Source organism: Apteryx mantelli, chromosome 9 (genome assembly GCF_036417845.1).
Source record: "Apteryx mantelli isolate bAptMan1 chromosome 9, bAptMan1.hap1, whole genome shotgun sequence".
NCBI classification, from domain to species: domain Eukaryota; kingdom Metazoa; phylum Chordata; class Aves; order Apterygiformes; family Apterygidae; genus Apteryx; species Apteryx mantelli.
The window spans coordinates 9,591,115-9,604,658 of record NC_089986.1 but is presented as its reverse complement, the minus strand read 5'-3'; the positions used below and the strand labels follow the sequence as shown (position 1 = coordinate 9,604,658).

Genomic DNA, 13,544 nt, shown 5'->3' with positions numbered 1-13,544 from the left:
ATTTTCTAATCTTCTGAGACTAGCAAACTAAAAACTGTCAATAGGGCTCTCGAACGCACAGAAACTCTTCTCCTGTTCCTCCTGTCTTTTCTGGAGACTAACCCTAGTACATTTTGCTGGAAATAGGCCAAATCTAAGGACATGAATTTTAGATTTCAGAAAAGCATTGAGTTGACTCGCTCATTTATCTAGTGGCCCTTTTAACAATACTACTTTTCTGACAAGATCACTGTGCTGGTATTAATCCACTTGGAAAAAAATATACCAAATATCCACTTGTACCTCTCCTACGCTCACACTTCTGAAATCTCGAAACTAGTGACGCTCTTTGTAGCACAGTTCAAAGTCTCCATTGTTCTCAGATCTTTACTCAGGGAAATAAGATTTAAAACTCACTGAAAGAGAATGGCGAGTCAAGAGATGCTGAGAAAGAGGAGTGAAACCACCTCTATCTACTAGAACGTGGATCTTCAGTGACACTATACTGGTTAAATCCGGACAAGAAGACACAACCAACAGACTGACAAAAGACTCTGCAAAAGCAACGTATTGCGGCGCATTTAAATTCACACAACAGGAACTAAAAGATGAAGCCACTCACACACAGTACCTCATTTTCCTTGGCACCCCTTGACCAAACAGCTCTGGTTTTGACTATCCCACTGGACCTCCTGGTCTTTTTCAAAATTGCTGGAGAATCCTTCTCTATAATAATAGCACTTCGCACCCTAATACCCATAGATCTGACAGCGTTTACTGTATTTTAAAGATCGCAATACTCCCTTGCAGGGAAGGTAATAATATACCTTGCATTGAGCTGACTCCAAACAGAGAAGTGCTGAAGTTTCAAGTTTAACAAAGAACATATTTGAAATGGCAAAATGAGAAGAGGCAAGGAAATACTGAGAAATAAGCTTACAATGGAAAACACCTCCTCAGCTGACAAAGTTATCTGGAATTTTACTATTGACAATAAATCCCAGAGGATATGTTTTTAACATTGATTGTTTGCTTTAATATTATAGGGGAGAAAAATGCGCCTCTTTCAAAAAGAAGCAGACACCTCAATAGGAAGTCGCTCACTTAGGTTATACATAGTTGACCTAGGAAAATAAGTCACTAAGCCAACCTAATACAAAGCATACAGAGATAAACACCTTTCTTTAGCCAAAGGAACAATCTGTGTGTATCCTTATTTCACCTTCCTTCTGGATGGAAGACTCTAAAAACAAAGTTTTGCCATTTTCAAATTTGCAAATGATGGTGTTTTACCCCCAAAAGCACATATTTGTCTTTTAGAATCAGCTATCCTAGAAGCAATACCCAAATATCTGTTATATGACATGGGAATAATAAATACATTTTCTGAGACAAGTCTTTTACCCAACTAAGTTGAGGACCAGTGCAGGCTGAAAAGCTGTGGAAAACTAGACAATAGAAACTGAGCCTAATATAATTTTTACTGGTATTGCATGGGTTCAATCAGAGCCTTTTGCCCAGTGAATACCTTTAAAGAAAAAGTCTCTAATGGCTGAGGACAACATTTTCAAAAACCTGAATCTCTTCCCAGTAAAGTGAATGGGATGAAACATTTTTGAAAATCACACCTGGTGATTCCAGCTCCTTTTACTATGTTTATACATAGCTTTTGTTAAGTTTATTTGAGCTCTGCTCAAATGCTTTATGTTTTGCTCAAATACATTGTTTTGCTAAAAAAAAAAAAAAAAAAAAGCTTTTGCTGTGTTTATTTGACATTTGCTGGGGGGAGAGGTGTTAATTAATGCTTTTTAATTTGTAGCAGAAATTGATATCCCTTCCTACGGGTTAAAGGAAACTTTTTATAAACCGTAAGGTCCAAGAAGCCTAAAAGTGCTATTTCTAGTGTTCACCCAAGCAGAAATTTGAAGAAAAGATTGTGGTATATTGATTTCCCCCCTCCCCAGCCTTATTTAGTATATAATGCAATTAGTGCCTCTGCAGTAGAGTCTGATCTGGCAATTTTAATCAGACCGCCTCCCGGTACAGTCAGGGCTGCTGGGTGACACTTGAGATCTGAAGAGTGCGGGTAAAAATAACCTCTGCTCAACAAGACATGATGAACACCAAACAGCTGAGTCACCTTTGAAACCAATTTTGATTTTTTGTATTAGAGGGAAATATTAAAGAGGGAGGGATAAAGTACTCAAAAATCCATCTCAAACGTATCTTTCATTGACTATGCTGTCATGTATGCTGAGCTTCCTTGAGATTGCTGTCACTGACTTTAACTTTACGTCAATACGGAGCGCTCAATCGCCGCTGAGAAACCTCGGCTTAATGTAGAGAAGCAACTTTTAAAAAAATTTCGACTCCATTTAAAAAGTGTAATTTCTAAACACCTGTTTCTTACGCAGTACCCACTCGATATTTATTAATGTTTCCAATGTTTTCAAAGTTAAAAACGAGTAAGGCCCCAAACCTGCAACAGAATATGTGCATCTGCAGAGCTTGTGGATGCTTTGCAAGACAACCAAAACGTGATAGAAAGTTACCGTGCATCAAACATTCATTTAACAACAAACTAAATAAGCTAGTGGGAAAATACAAGTTCTCTGAAGTCCAGTGATGTAACTGAAACCCCGGGAGGGAAAGTACTTCAGGAAGACTTTCACACTGATTTTCAGGTTGAACCTTTTCTTTGAAGACTTCCTTAAAAAGATCTCAAACGGGAGCATAAGCAGCGATACGGCAAGCAAGCGGAACCACCGGCTTGCTTCTAGCCGAGAATACGCGGCCGGGAACGGCAGCTCCTCCTGCTTCTTGCTCTCTCGGGGCGAAAGCAAGAGCGAGGGAGCCGGCGGGAGAGCACGCGCAGCCCGGATCGCCAGGGGCTATTCCCCGGGCGGTAAGTTTCCCGGAAAACACAGCATTCTCGTGTCTGATCGGGCATTTCAAGTGCCCCGGCGAGGAAGAATCGCACCGCACCGCGCCCGCCGCGCCGGCACCTCCCGCCATGCCGGCGGCCGCCAGCCGGGGCGCCGCGGGCCGCGCAGGGAAACGCGGCCGAGGAGGGGGCGAGGGGAGCGGGGCGCGGGCAGGCCGAGGCCTGGCGGAGGGGCAGGTCGGCAGCCGGCGGCGGCGGCTTCGCTGCACTCACGGGCGAGTCGTAGGAGAAGGCGCACTCCGTCTTGTAGACCCGGTCCCCGGACTTGGGCACCCGGATCGTGGGCATGTAGGGCACCAGCAGCTCGCCCACGTCCCCCGCGGCCATCCGCGCGTCGCCGCCGCCGAAGAGCGCGGCCCGCTGCATGCTCGCTCGCTCGCTGCCTGCGGCCGGCCGACGGCGAGCGGGCGCGGGCAATGGAGGCGGCGGGCAGCCGGGCCCGGGGCAGGGCGCGGCGGCGGGCGGCGGCGGGAGCCGGGCCCGGGGGAGGGGAGGGGAGAGGAGAGGAGGGGGGAGGGAAGATGCTATTTTTACTCCAATGGCAGCAGGAGCGGCACCAGCTGCGGCGGTACTTCGGGGTCCCGGCGAGGGCGGGAAGGAGGGGCCGGGGAGGCGGGCGGCCCTCGCCGGCGACCCCCGAGAGGCGCCTCCCGGGCGCCGCCGGCTGCCGCCCCCCCCCGCCCCGGGCAGCCCCGCCCCGCCGCGAGCCACGGGCGACCGTTACGGGGCGGCGGGCGCTGAGGGGCCGCCGCGCCCCTCCCCCACGCCCCCCTTAGCTGCGACGCGGCGCAGGTTTCATCCCGCTTTGTCTCTACATGTACGAGCACCTTTGTCACAACCCCGCTGCGGGAGCTGTCGTATGTCAGCATAACCAGGAAGGGCTCCTACCTTAACGGCTTATAATCTATCTCGGCAAAGCCAAATAGCTGCTGAGGCGGCAGTTGTTGGGATGCGAGAGAAGCAAGGCGCAGCAGAGCCCGACGACTCCGCTCGAGATGGCGCTGGACGCCAGTGGCTGTGCCACGACCTGAACGCAGACCTCTGCGATGAGGGACAGCGCCTTAAGTCTAAACTGACCTCTTCTGACTTGTGCTGTGGTTCTCCTCACCTTGACAGAATACCGGTAGCGGTAGAGCAACAGAGAGAAGTAACTAAAAGTAGAAGAACACTCGAAATCGTGATTTTTTCCAAACAGTATCTAATAGATCACTGCATATGCCTGACAGGATTAGCAGCAGCAGGATTAAAGAAAAGACTGATCCGTTTAAAATTAAGCCATATAATTTAGATGAGTGGCCTTCCAGCTGTAGTTGACATTATGTCCAAGGGTTCATGGACCACTTCCAAGTAGGTGACTGAAAAATCAAAGTTCATATCACTTAACAGCAATCTCTACATGTGTGACCTTTGCTAGAACCACTTTTTACCTCAAAAACCAAAAGTTCAAAAAGTGGTTCTGAATTAACAGTAGAGCTGAAAAATCATGAGTTTGTATCCAGCAATAAAGAAACAGGCTGCAAGTGTAAGCTAACCAGTGTAGTCTGTTCTCAGTAATTTTTCAAGCAAAATCAAAAACGTTGGGAACTCTGAAATACTGAGAGCAAAATATGAGCTCAATGGAATGGCTTTAGACTTACCCAAGAATGGAATTTACATCAAAGAATCATAAAATAAGAAGTCCAAAATCAATTGGAGTACTAGTGTTTGGCAGTGCTAGGAAACAGCAAATGAGGCTGTTTACTTCAAATATTCTATGTACTATTGCTCAATATAATGAAAGAAATTCATTAGTTTTTAGCAGCCTGAAACCACAAGATGACCAGGGTTTGCTAAAGAAGTTGGGCTTACTTCCTTTAAAAAAAGTGGAAATTTCAACATGGACAGGTAATTTAGGGCCACAAACTCTAAGGAAGGCACAGCCCTTCACTCTGTTATGTGATTTAAAGCTAGAGGAATACTATGGCCCTTAGAACCTGAGGAAACATATCCCTCTAGTGGCAAAAGCCTGTCAGATAAATAGAGTAACCTATTTATTCACTACTTCAAAAGCAGTATAGAAAAATAGCTGAACAGTTTTGAAAATGCATGGCAGGTATGTATATGAATGTCCTCACATGCAGCTTAAAACAACTAATGTTAGCCCAGAAGGTACTTGTTCATTGATGTCAGGTATATTAAATCATCAAGGAATGCCATTCTTACAAACATGACAGTAGGCAGCCTCCTCTTGAAGAGCTCTTAAATAATTGTTTCAGATGTAAGAATATTCTTATTTGATCTTTAGTAAAGGCCTAACTTCTGCTAACATCTGCAAACTGATTGTTACAAAGTTGATTTTGAATACTCTTTTGAATACTCCTCAGAGAAATGTGAAGTAACAACATGCAAATAAGTAAAAAAGTTTGTAATACTAACTAGATTTCAAAGCATCTTGTTTGCATCTGAAGTCTTATTGTTCCTATCTATTTGCCTTATTTGGTATTCTCTGTATGTAACTTCTATATCTTTACTAACATGCAGCAATTGACTAGATAAGTATTACAACTGTATCAGGATCATTCTTCATTTACACCTTCTTTAATTTCTTATTTTATTGATATTAAAAAAAAAATCAATAGAGATAGGATTTTAAATACAATTTATAGCCCTACCAGCTAGGCAGACCAGATCATTCTAGACTATAATTATGAATATTCAGCATTCTGTTTATGCAACATCCTGGATCTCTATTTGCCTTGTTCCCCTTAAGTATTTCTTAATTTGTTCCTGATTAGCAATAGTTGGATAGCACACTTCTACTCAACTTTTTGAAGAAACTCTTTTGTTTTGCTTTTTTGATTCCAACTCACCTTAGAAAAGAAGCCTTTAAGGTACCCTAAATGTTACCAGAAAGAGGATTGTCTTTTTCATCTTTGAAGTCTCTTATATGGTCTCTCTATATTAAATATATTGGGAGTATAAAGTTTGAAAATTTCATCTTGAGATTGTTATTTAAGACATATTTGTACATACTAAAAACTGTGTAATCACACAGCAGAAGATGGTATCTGTTTACCTAACAGTGATCTGATCCTTTAAAAAAAAAAAAAAAAAAATCATTAATTAATGTCTACCTATGCAGTTCTCTGGCTTGATCCTTGCTCTTCAGACTTCAAGCAATCCTTCCGTAACAATTTCCATGAAGCAGTTTACTATTTTTCCCATCTTCATCTTACTAAACCTATTACAGGAAGAAGAAAACTCTCTGTTTAGCAACAGTATCAGTAACTTCACTAAATTGCTAAAAATATTAGACATACAGCAGTTACTAGGAAAATACTTAGTTTCATATTTGTCCACTTAGATTCTTCCTAATAACAAAGCAAGTTCTACGTGACAGACCATAGACTTTAGAACTAAGAGCGGTAGGATATTTTCAAGAGTACACAAAAGACTTAAACTTACAAAAACCCTTAATGGCATAAGACTTGAATTTATATACACCACATACTTTTAAATGTTTAAGAACTTTTCATTTGCTTTCTAGTCCTACAGATGACAGTACAGATAGTAACTGTTACAGGTTTAGGCAAGTGCTTCTTTGGCCTTCTCAAAACACAGGTAATATCTGACGTAATAAAATCAAAGCCTCATTAAAAATTAAAGACAATCCTCCCCACGACTACTAGGCATGCATTTCTCTAAGTTACCTGATATTCATTTTTAAAATGAAAATTATGTAACATAAAGGGTAGGTACCTCTCAGTAAGAGTTTTTTGAAATATTAACATATTACAGAGCACTGACTTTGTTTAAATCTGCCTCAGTGAAGACACTTTCTGCCACAAAGGGAGTATGTGGCTCCATTTTAGATCCATTAGAAAAGGAAGCAGGTATTATAGGAAATGTTCTGGTTGTGTTTTTAAACCTCACTTAAAAAAAAAAAGTATCAAAAGAACAGAGCAATGCAGCAAGATGTTTTAGAAAGAGCACCTTTTGGATGATGTAGACAAAGGGGGAAGTGTCCAGTTCAGAAAGAGGCACAGAAGTAAGCCTTGCCTTTTTTTTTTTTCTTGCCTTTTTTTTTTTTAGAGAGACTCAAAAAAGTCTTTTAGAGACAGACGGTAGAGAAGGAGGTGGGACTGGAAAAACTGGGAGAACAGACAGGCATAAATTATGCATGATCTTAAAACTAAGAGGAAAAGTTTAAAAGTGGTGATAAAATAACTAAGGAAGAAGCAGCATGGCTGACACTATCAGAGAGTAAGGGTATTAACAATAATACAGGGAAAACAACAGCTGACTTTGAACAAGATGCAAGTTTGGAACAAAGAGTGAAAGCCTGGTTTGAGTCCAGGTAATGAGAAAGATAGCATTTGTCTACAGTGACAATATTCCAAAGACCTAAAAACTTTTTTCTTAGTTCATTTTCCACAGATTGTCACAAGGCATCATAAAAGAAAAGAGCCTTCAGTTGCTTGTACCTTTCATTTAAAAGTTTAGGTACAAGAAATCACATGATGGATACTAACATTATCAAGCTGCTTCACACAGATTAGTCACAAAGCCCATTTTATGTTGATGCTCTGGAGAAAAAGAGTAACTGCTAGCAACTGACATGAACTTACTAATCAGACAAAAGGCCTTAACCTTTTAGCAGCTTAACTGCCACAGCTTCTTTCAAATTACTGGAATCAACAAAAAATGATATATTTTTTTAATTTAATTCAGTGAACAGCAGGATGTATATTGCATAATTCAGTCACAATTTGTTGGTATGCATTTAAAACCTTGCATACTGTCTTAGGACTGCTTAATTGTCAGGTGTGGCTTTCAGAGAGTCGTCAGTAAGATTTTTATCGGGTGTTTCATAATGATACCAAGGTCCATCTCCCCTTGCTCTCATTAGTCTGCGTGCCTCCAACTCCATCAGCCTTTAGAAAAAAGAAAGAAAGAAAGAAAAGAAAGAGTCAATGAACACGCAGGTTGGGGTTTTTTTGATGACATCAATGTTTAATAGTAACAGCGCATTGCTGACGACAGCAATGAGTTCAATATCTACATTTATAAATACTACCGAAACATAGGTAACATCAAAATATGAAGAGTTCAACTAGAACATGAAATATTACATCCTTCTGTTTCATTTTTTTTTCCAGCAAACCGTCTCACAAAACAGTAATAAAAATACTTGCAGGAGTTCTGGTAGTTTCTTGCTTAATAAGGGGTTCCACAGTTTTTAATGTAGCTTTCAGCCAAAAATAAATAGGTGAAGAAAAAAAACCAGAGTTGATCATGATGGTAGATGGACCTACTTTATCTTGGTCCCAATAGCAACATTTCATGAAACTCAGACGTTCTTCTATTACCACAGTTTAAGTAAGTATAAAATGAACTCAGTGCAACAGAGTCACCTGCTGCCCACAAAATTTTCAACAGCAGACAGGAACATGACCAGCCTGGTAAACTGTGTTATTCGGCTACTCAGTTAAGCTGTGAGCAGTGGCAGAGGCACAAGAGCTGTCCATTTTCTCATTTTACAAACACAGAGCCACAACTTTACAAACGTGAACCATTTTGAAGAGGTACTGTTGTTTTAAAAGGCTGCCCTTGGATTGTCCCAGTTCCGGTAATCTTAATACTGAGAAGGCAGGGACTACAGATACTGTAACTTTCACTTCCACGCCAGACAGCGCAGCAAGCGCTCAGGGTCAAGTGATGCATGAGCAAGCAGGTACATTACGTCAGCATCCAACTCTGCATTTTAAGCAAAATACAAGAGTGAACTACAGCACGTATCCTCTTTTAAAATCTTCTCAACTATATACCATACCTCATTTCAGTTTTCTTCGCTTCAATATCAAGCAGAGCCATGGCTTTCTCATAATCTTTTTCAGGGGGGTCGAGGAGGTAACGAGCTATCCAACGACTTATAGGGTGCTAGCAAATATAAGAGCATAGATTATTCACATCATTCCCAAATAAAATGTCATTATACATAAATCATATTGCATGTTCACAATCCTGAAAACGTGATCAACTCTGAGTACTGCTATTCAAATCATAATAGTAAAGTTAAAAACATACTCAACTTTTTATAAGATCAGAGCCCTAAAAATTTACATTTCATTTGCTTATTTTGATGCCAAGATAATCTGCAGAAGAATACTCTGTAGCAAAATTAAAAACAAGTTAATGGAAGAGATGTAATGTATTTTGGTTTTATTGAAATTAAGTTCCTTAAACTGTCACTGGAATCGCAAGAAGTGGACTCCAAACCTCTTGCTGTAATCAGTAACATTTTGAAGTACTGCTTCCACACAGAATCCATTGTACTGGGAACAAAAGATTACATGAGTTACAACAGTCATAATAGTACTGCTGAATTCAATCACTTTCCAGCAAAAACAAAGAGCTTGCACCAAGAAGCCAGGGACTCATTTTAAGAAAATAAAATGAAGTGAAAAAACCATGACCTCAAGTTTTCTGACTATAAAACCCTTTTAATTTTACACTTAAAAGCATGAGAGATATTGGACTTTGAAACAATGCTAGCAAATAATACAGAAGTAAGGGATGTCACTTTAAACTCCAGTATCTTAAGAGCTGTAGCTCTAGAGCAAAAAAGAGACAGACAAAAACTGGATGCCAGGAGTAAAGAGAAATTCTGTTCGTGACTCATGCAGACTGCTCTTACTATTTAGGAATATTAGAAAAGAATTCTTGGCATATAGCTTCAGCAGTTTACTTGCATATAATTGCAGATCATTTGCATCTACTTCTGTCAATAAACAGATTCCCTACAGCAATATGCATGTTTCATAAAGTTAAAACAGCAAGTTTGCCAAAATTATTATTGGACAATTCAAGTGATATCAGCCTACTCTGATATCCAATTAAAAAGATATGGCCATCCCCATTGTCATACTCCACACATTTTCCTCCCCAGACTAATGTTAAGAGGAAGGCTATCCCTAATACAAGTTACACTCACTTTGTAGTATTCCCAATACTCTGGAACGTAACCTTCGGGAATCTCTGCAAGTTCAGCCTCACCTGACAGGGAAAGGAGGGGAGGAACATATCATACAAGTAATCTTTGAAGTACCACATATTCTGCTTTCCACATAAAAAACAACACTATTTCACATGGAGAGTACTCCCTCCATTTGAACTCTCTTCAGAAAAATTGAACTTCTTGTATTTTTTCAGACACTTCACACTATATGCATCTAGCTCATAGATTTTAAACCACATGACCAAAGGGTGAAATTAGCAACTATACAGAAGAAATAACTAAGATCAAGTCCATACAAATGCCCATTTAAAATATATGGGTTGAAAGTATGTTTTTCTATAATCTCTCAACTAAATCAATTCAATAGTAATTATTACAGTAATATATTTAAAAGAAAGATTGCCAGGCAGAATTGGGTTTTTTTGCTAGCTAACACCACATAATTACAGCGTATGCAGCGTTCTTATAGAAGTATGTAAAACCAGATAAGATGACTCCTCATTGGAATACAGCAGAACTGGTCACTGAACGTCACTGATGTTTGAAAAACTAGCACAGAAGTATTACGATTACTCTCCATTTGAATCTGATGGTTTTTTTAAAATGTGGAAAGCTTTTACAAAAATCAACAACTACAGAAAAAGAAAAACTGGGAATATCCTCTATGTATTTATACAATATTACCATAGGACTATTTCACCATAGGACAATATTACCATGTTAGGACTATTTCATGATCTTCCAAAGAGCAAACCATAGAAGAGCTGGATTTTCTACCCAGCATGCATAATTTCCATTTACCCATTTAATAATTTTCACTGTGTACTTACATTAAGCATGACAGAGCACTCACCAATGAAGATGTTCACATAAGTTATGAACAATGCCGCTGGTATCCCAGTCAAAAATATATAGAATCTCTGCATAGGGGATAAAAAGAAAAAGAAAAAAAACAACAAGAAAGAGATTGAGAAATTCAGCAGCCTGACAAAATTAAGATGAAGTTAGTCTGAAAATTATATAACATAGCCAATAAGACTAAGACTTGTACTTGTAGGTGGTAGGAATGTTGAATGTAAAGCTACACTGTTGATTAAAATGAGTTAATTAACAAACTAGAATACAGAAATAGCAATGCTGTATCAGTCCACAGGCCCATTTAGTTCAGCATTCAGTCTTCCAGAGAGGTCAGTCTCTGAAAAAGCAGAGAGCAGTGCCTTCCCTGAATGCTGTCCCAGCATCTTTTGATATCTGGTTTCAGCATTTCACCGTAATGCAATATAATGCAACATAAAACAATCACTGTCAGCTTTGATAACCGGGGAAGACAGATAAAGCTAGGCAATTACTCTAAAATAGTACCAGGTTGGCAGCTACCCTTCATAATGGGCTTTATCCAAACCCTACCTTTTCAGCAGTTAACTCGGATCAGGCTTCCTAACTCTGGATCTCTGGTGTTAGTGGACTAGATAACTGAAGGCAAACCCTGCAGTAGAGTAACCCAATACGGTTTAAAAAGGAGAATAAACTGGAAGGTATTTGCAAATTATGCAAATGTGAACGCTAATACAACATTAATCAATGTACCAAACACAATCTTTACCATTTAGCTAATCTTGTATCTTTTTGCTTCATCTGTCCCGATTTTACAGCATATAACAATAAATCATTTAGGAAGAGGACTGGAAACTCTTGTTTATGTGACTAGTGCCAACCACACTTTAGATGCTGGCATATAAGATAATTATATTTTAGATATTCCTACGTAATTTTCAAGTGATTTGTTACACTAAATCTAACATGTATTTTAAACTCACCAACAAGTTCAAAAATCGAGAGTCATAAAAACTTGTTGCCTTGATAATAAACATTCTTTTCCCATGGCTGCTGTGTCGTATAGGAGCTGAAAAGTAAACCAAAGTATTACAGTTTTTCTCTCCCTTTTGCGATTGTATCCAGGATAAGGTCAACAACTGAGACAGGAGGGAGGGAGAGAGGGATAAAATAAAATAAATTAAGAAAAAGCATGCAGCAGTGGTCAGGTAATTTTGAATGGTTTTCTTGAGGATATCAATACATCTAAAAGATTGCCTGAGATAATTTCCTTTTAAGCTAGAATGAATGTATTTTTTTCCTGACTTAATCTATAGATCTGTATTTCCACCTGTAAGTCTCAACAAATAAGTTAACTGAATATAATTATTTATCCCCAGTGCCAAGCAAATTCACAGAGCGGCATATTGGAAAGTTTGGCCTTTCACAAATTTTGATGCTTGTTCTACCAGAGAAATGGCACTAGATGCGTTAGATCCCCTCCTGACCGGACCTTCCCGCCCTTGAACCGAGCTCCCCGCAAACGGCAGAGCGCGGTGCAAGCCGTCACCGCCTCGCCGCGCCTCACGTCCGCCCCGGCGGCGCGGCGCAGCTTAGGGACCGCACCGGCCCCGCGGAAGAAGGCGACGCCTGCAGCTGCCGCCGCTTCTCGGCAGCTTCTCGAGGCCGCTCCAAGAGCTCCGCCCTGCCCGAGCGGCTGCAGCAGGGAAGCCCAACGCCGGGGCCGCGGCCGGGCCTGCGCTCCCGGCTCCCCGTCCCCCCAGCAAGGGCAGCGGCCGCGCGGCCCCCGGGCTCCTCACAGGGGCGCCGTCCCCGCCTCCGCTCCCCAAGGTCACCTCGCCGCCGGGACGCCCGCCCGCCCCCTCCCCACCGCCGCCGCCGCGGCCCTACCGACGGCGCCGGGGAGCCGGGCGGCCCCAGCGAGTCGGACGCCGCCGGCCGCGCCGGCCGCAGCCCGCCGAGCTCCCCAGGCTGCCGCCGCCCGCAGCAGCAGGCTCATGGCCGCCATGGCTGAGACTGGCGGGGGGGCGGGGCCGGTACAACCCTTCCCCACAGCGAGGATGAAGCTAGGGGGCGGCCATCTTGGGGCCGGGCACGTCGCCCCGCCTCCTTCCGGCGCCCTGGCGGGAAGCCGCCGAGCATTGTGGGAGGGGCGGCGGGTGTCATGGCAGCCGCCATGGCGATGGCGGCCCTGTGCCGGCGCTTCACGGGCACGCTGAGGGTGTCAGGAGCGCTGCAGGCCTCGCCGGCCGCCTGCCTGCCCGGGTAGGCGCCGGAGGGAGCCCGCTGCTTCCTGGGGGTGCTGGGGCGTGGGGCCGCTCTCAGGGCGGGGGCGGCGGGGACGGGCCCGCGGAAGCGCTTAGCCCGAGCTGCCGCCGCGGCCGCAGCCGGTCCCCGGGAAGAAGCAGCCCTCACCGCGCCGCGCCGCCTTCTCCCCGTTAGACTGGGCCGTGGCCGAGACTGAGCGGGGGGCGGCTCGGCCGTTTGCAGCGGGCTCGGCGAGGTAGCCCGGACCCCTGGGAAAACAAGCTCCTGACAGAGCGCGAAACAGGCTTTCCAGGTGTTTGCGTTTCCCAAAACTCTGTCGATTTTTGAAGCTTGCCGAGTGGTTCATAGTGTAAGGTATCGCGTAAGCTTAATATTAAGAGTTTCCCCGTTTGTATTGCTGCTTTGCAGTCCTTATTGTGTTTTTGCTTGTAACGTTTACTTATTTTCATGTTTATACCACAGTTTTAGTGTTTTTGATGTTTCGTTTCAGTCAGCATAGGAGCCCGTTCCTGTATTGTGTTG

At 42.8% G+C, this 13,544-nt stretch overlaps 3 protein-coding genes across 5 annotated transcripts in view; 1 reads left to right on the top strand and 2 right to left on the bottom strand.

Moving 5' to 3' along the window:
• USP13 (ubiquitin specific peptidase 13) overlaps positions 1 to 3,289 on the bottom strand; it is a 54,495-nt gene extending 51,206 nt beyond the window's left edge. The window contains exon 1 of the mRNA XM_067301642.1: positions 3,137 to 3,289. Within this exon, the coding sequence (XP_067157743.1) occupies positions 3,137 to 3,289 (153 nt within the window). The remainder of the gene's footprint in view (positions 1 to 3,136) is intronic.
• MRPL47 (mitochondrial ribosomal protein L47) overlaps positions 2,774 to 13,544 on the top strand; it is a 20,008-nt gene continuing 9,237 nt past the window's right edge. The window contains exon 1 of one of the 3 annotated variants that reach the window (XM_067301640.1): positions 2,774 to 2,884. Coding sequence is in view for 1 of the 3 variants with exons in the window: in XM_067301638.1 (XP_067157739.1) it covers positions 12,919 to 13,019 (101 nt within the window). In the remaining 2 variants the exon portion in view is untranslated. Of the gene's footprint in view, positions 2,885 to 12,818; positions 13,020 to 13,146; positions 13,377 to 13,544 lie in introns of those variants that run through there. The other 2 variants (XM_067301638.1, XM_013939775.2) reach the window with 2 other exon arrangements.
• Positions 7,458 to 12,805, bottom strand: NDUFB5 (NADH:ubiquinone oxidoreductase subunit B5). The gene is made up of 6 exons (XM_067301641.1): positions 12,645 to 12,805; positions 11,738 to 11,823; positions 10,774 to 10,840; positions 9,897 to 9,958; positions 8,736 to 8,842; positions 7,458 to 7,836 (listed from the first exon to the last, which is right to left on the bottom strand). The coding sequence occupies exons 1-6, from the start codon at positions 12,760 to 12,762 to the stop codon at positions 7,716 to 7,718; spliced, it is 561 nt and encodes a 186-aa protein (XP_067157742.1). The 5' UTR covers positions 12,763 to 12,805; the 3' UTR covers positions 7,458 to 7,715.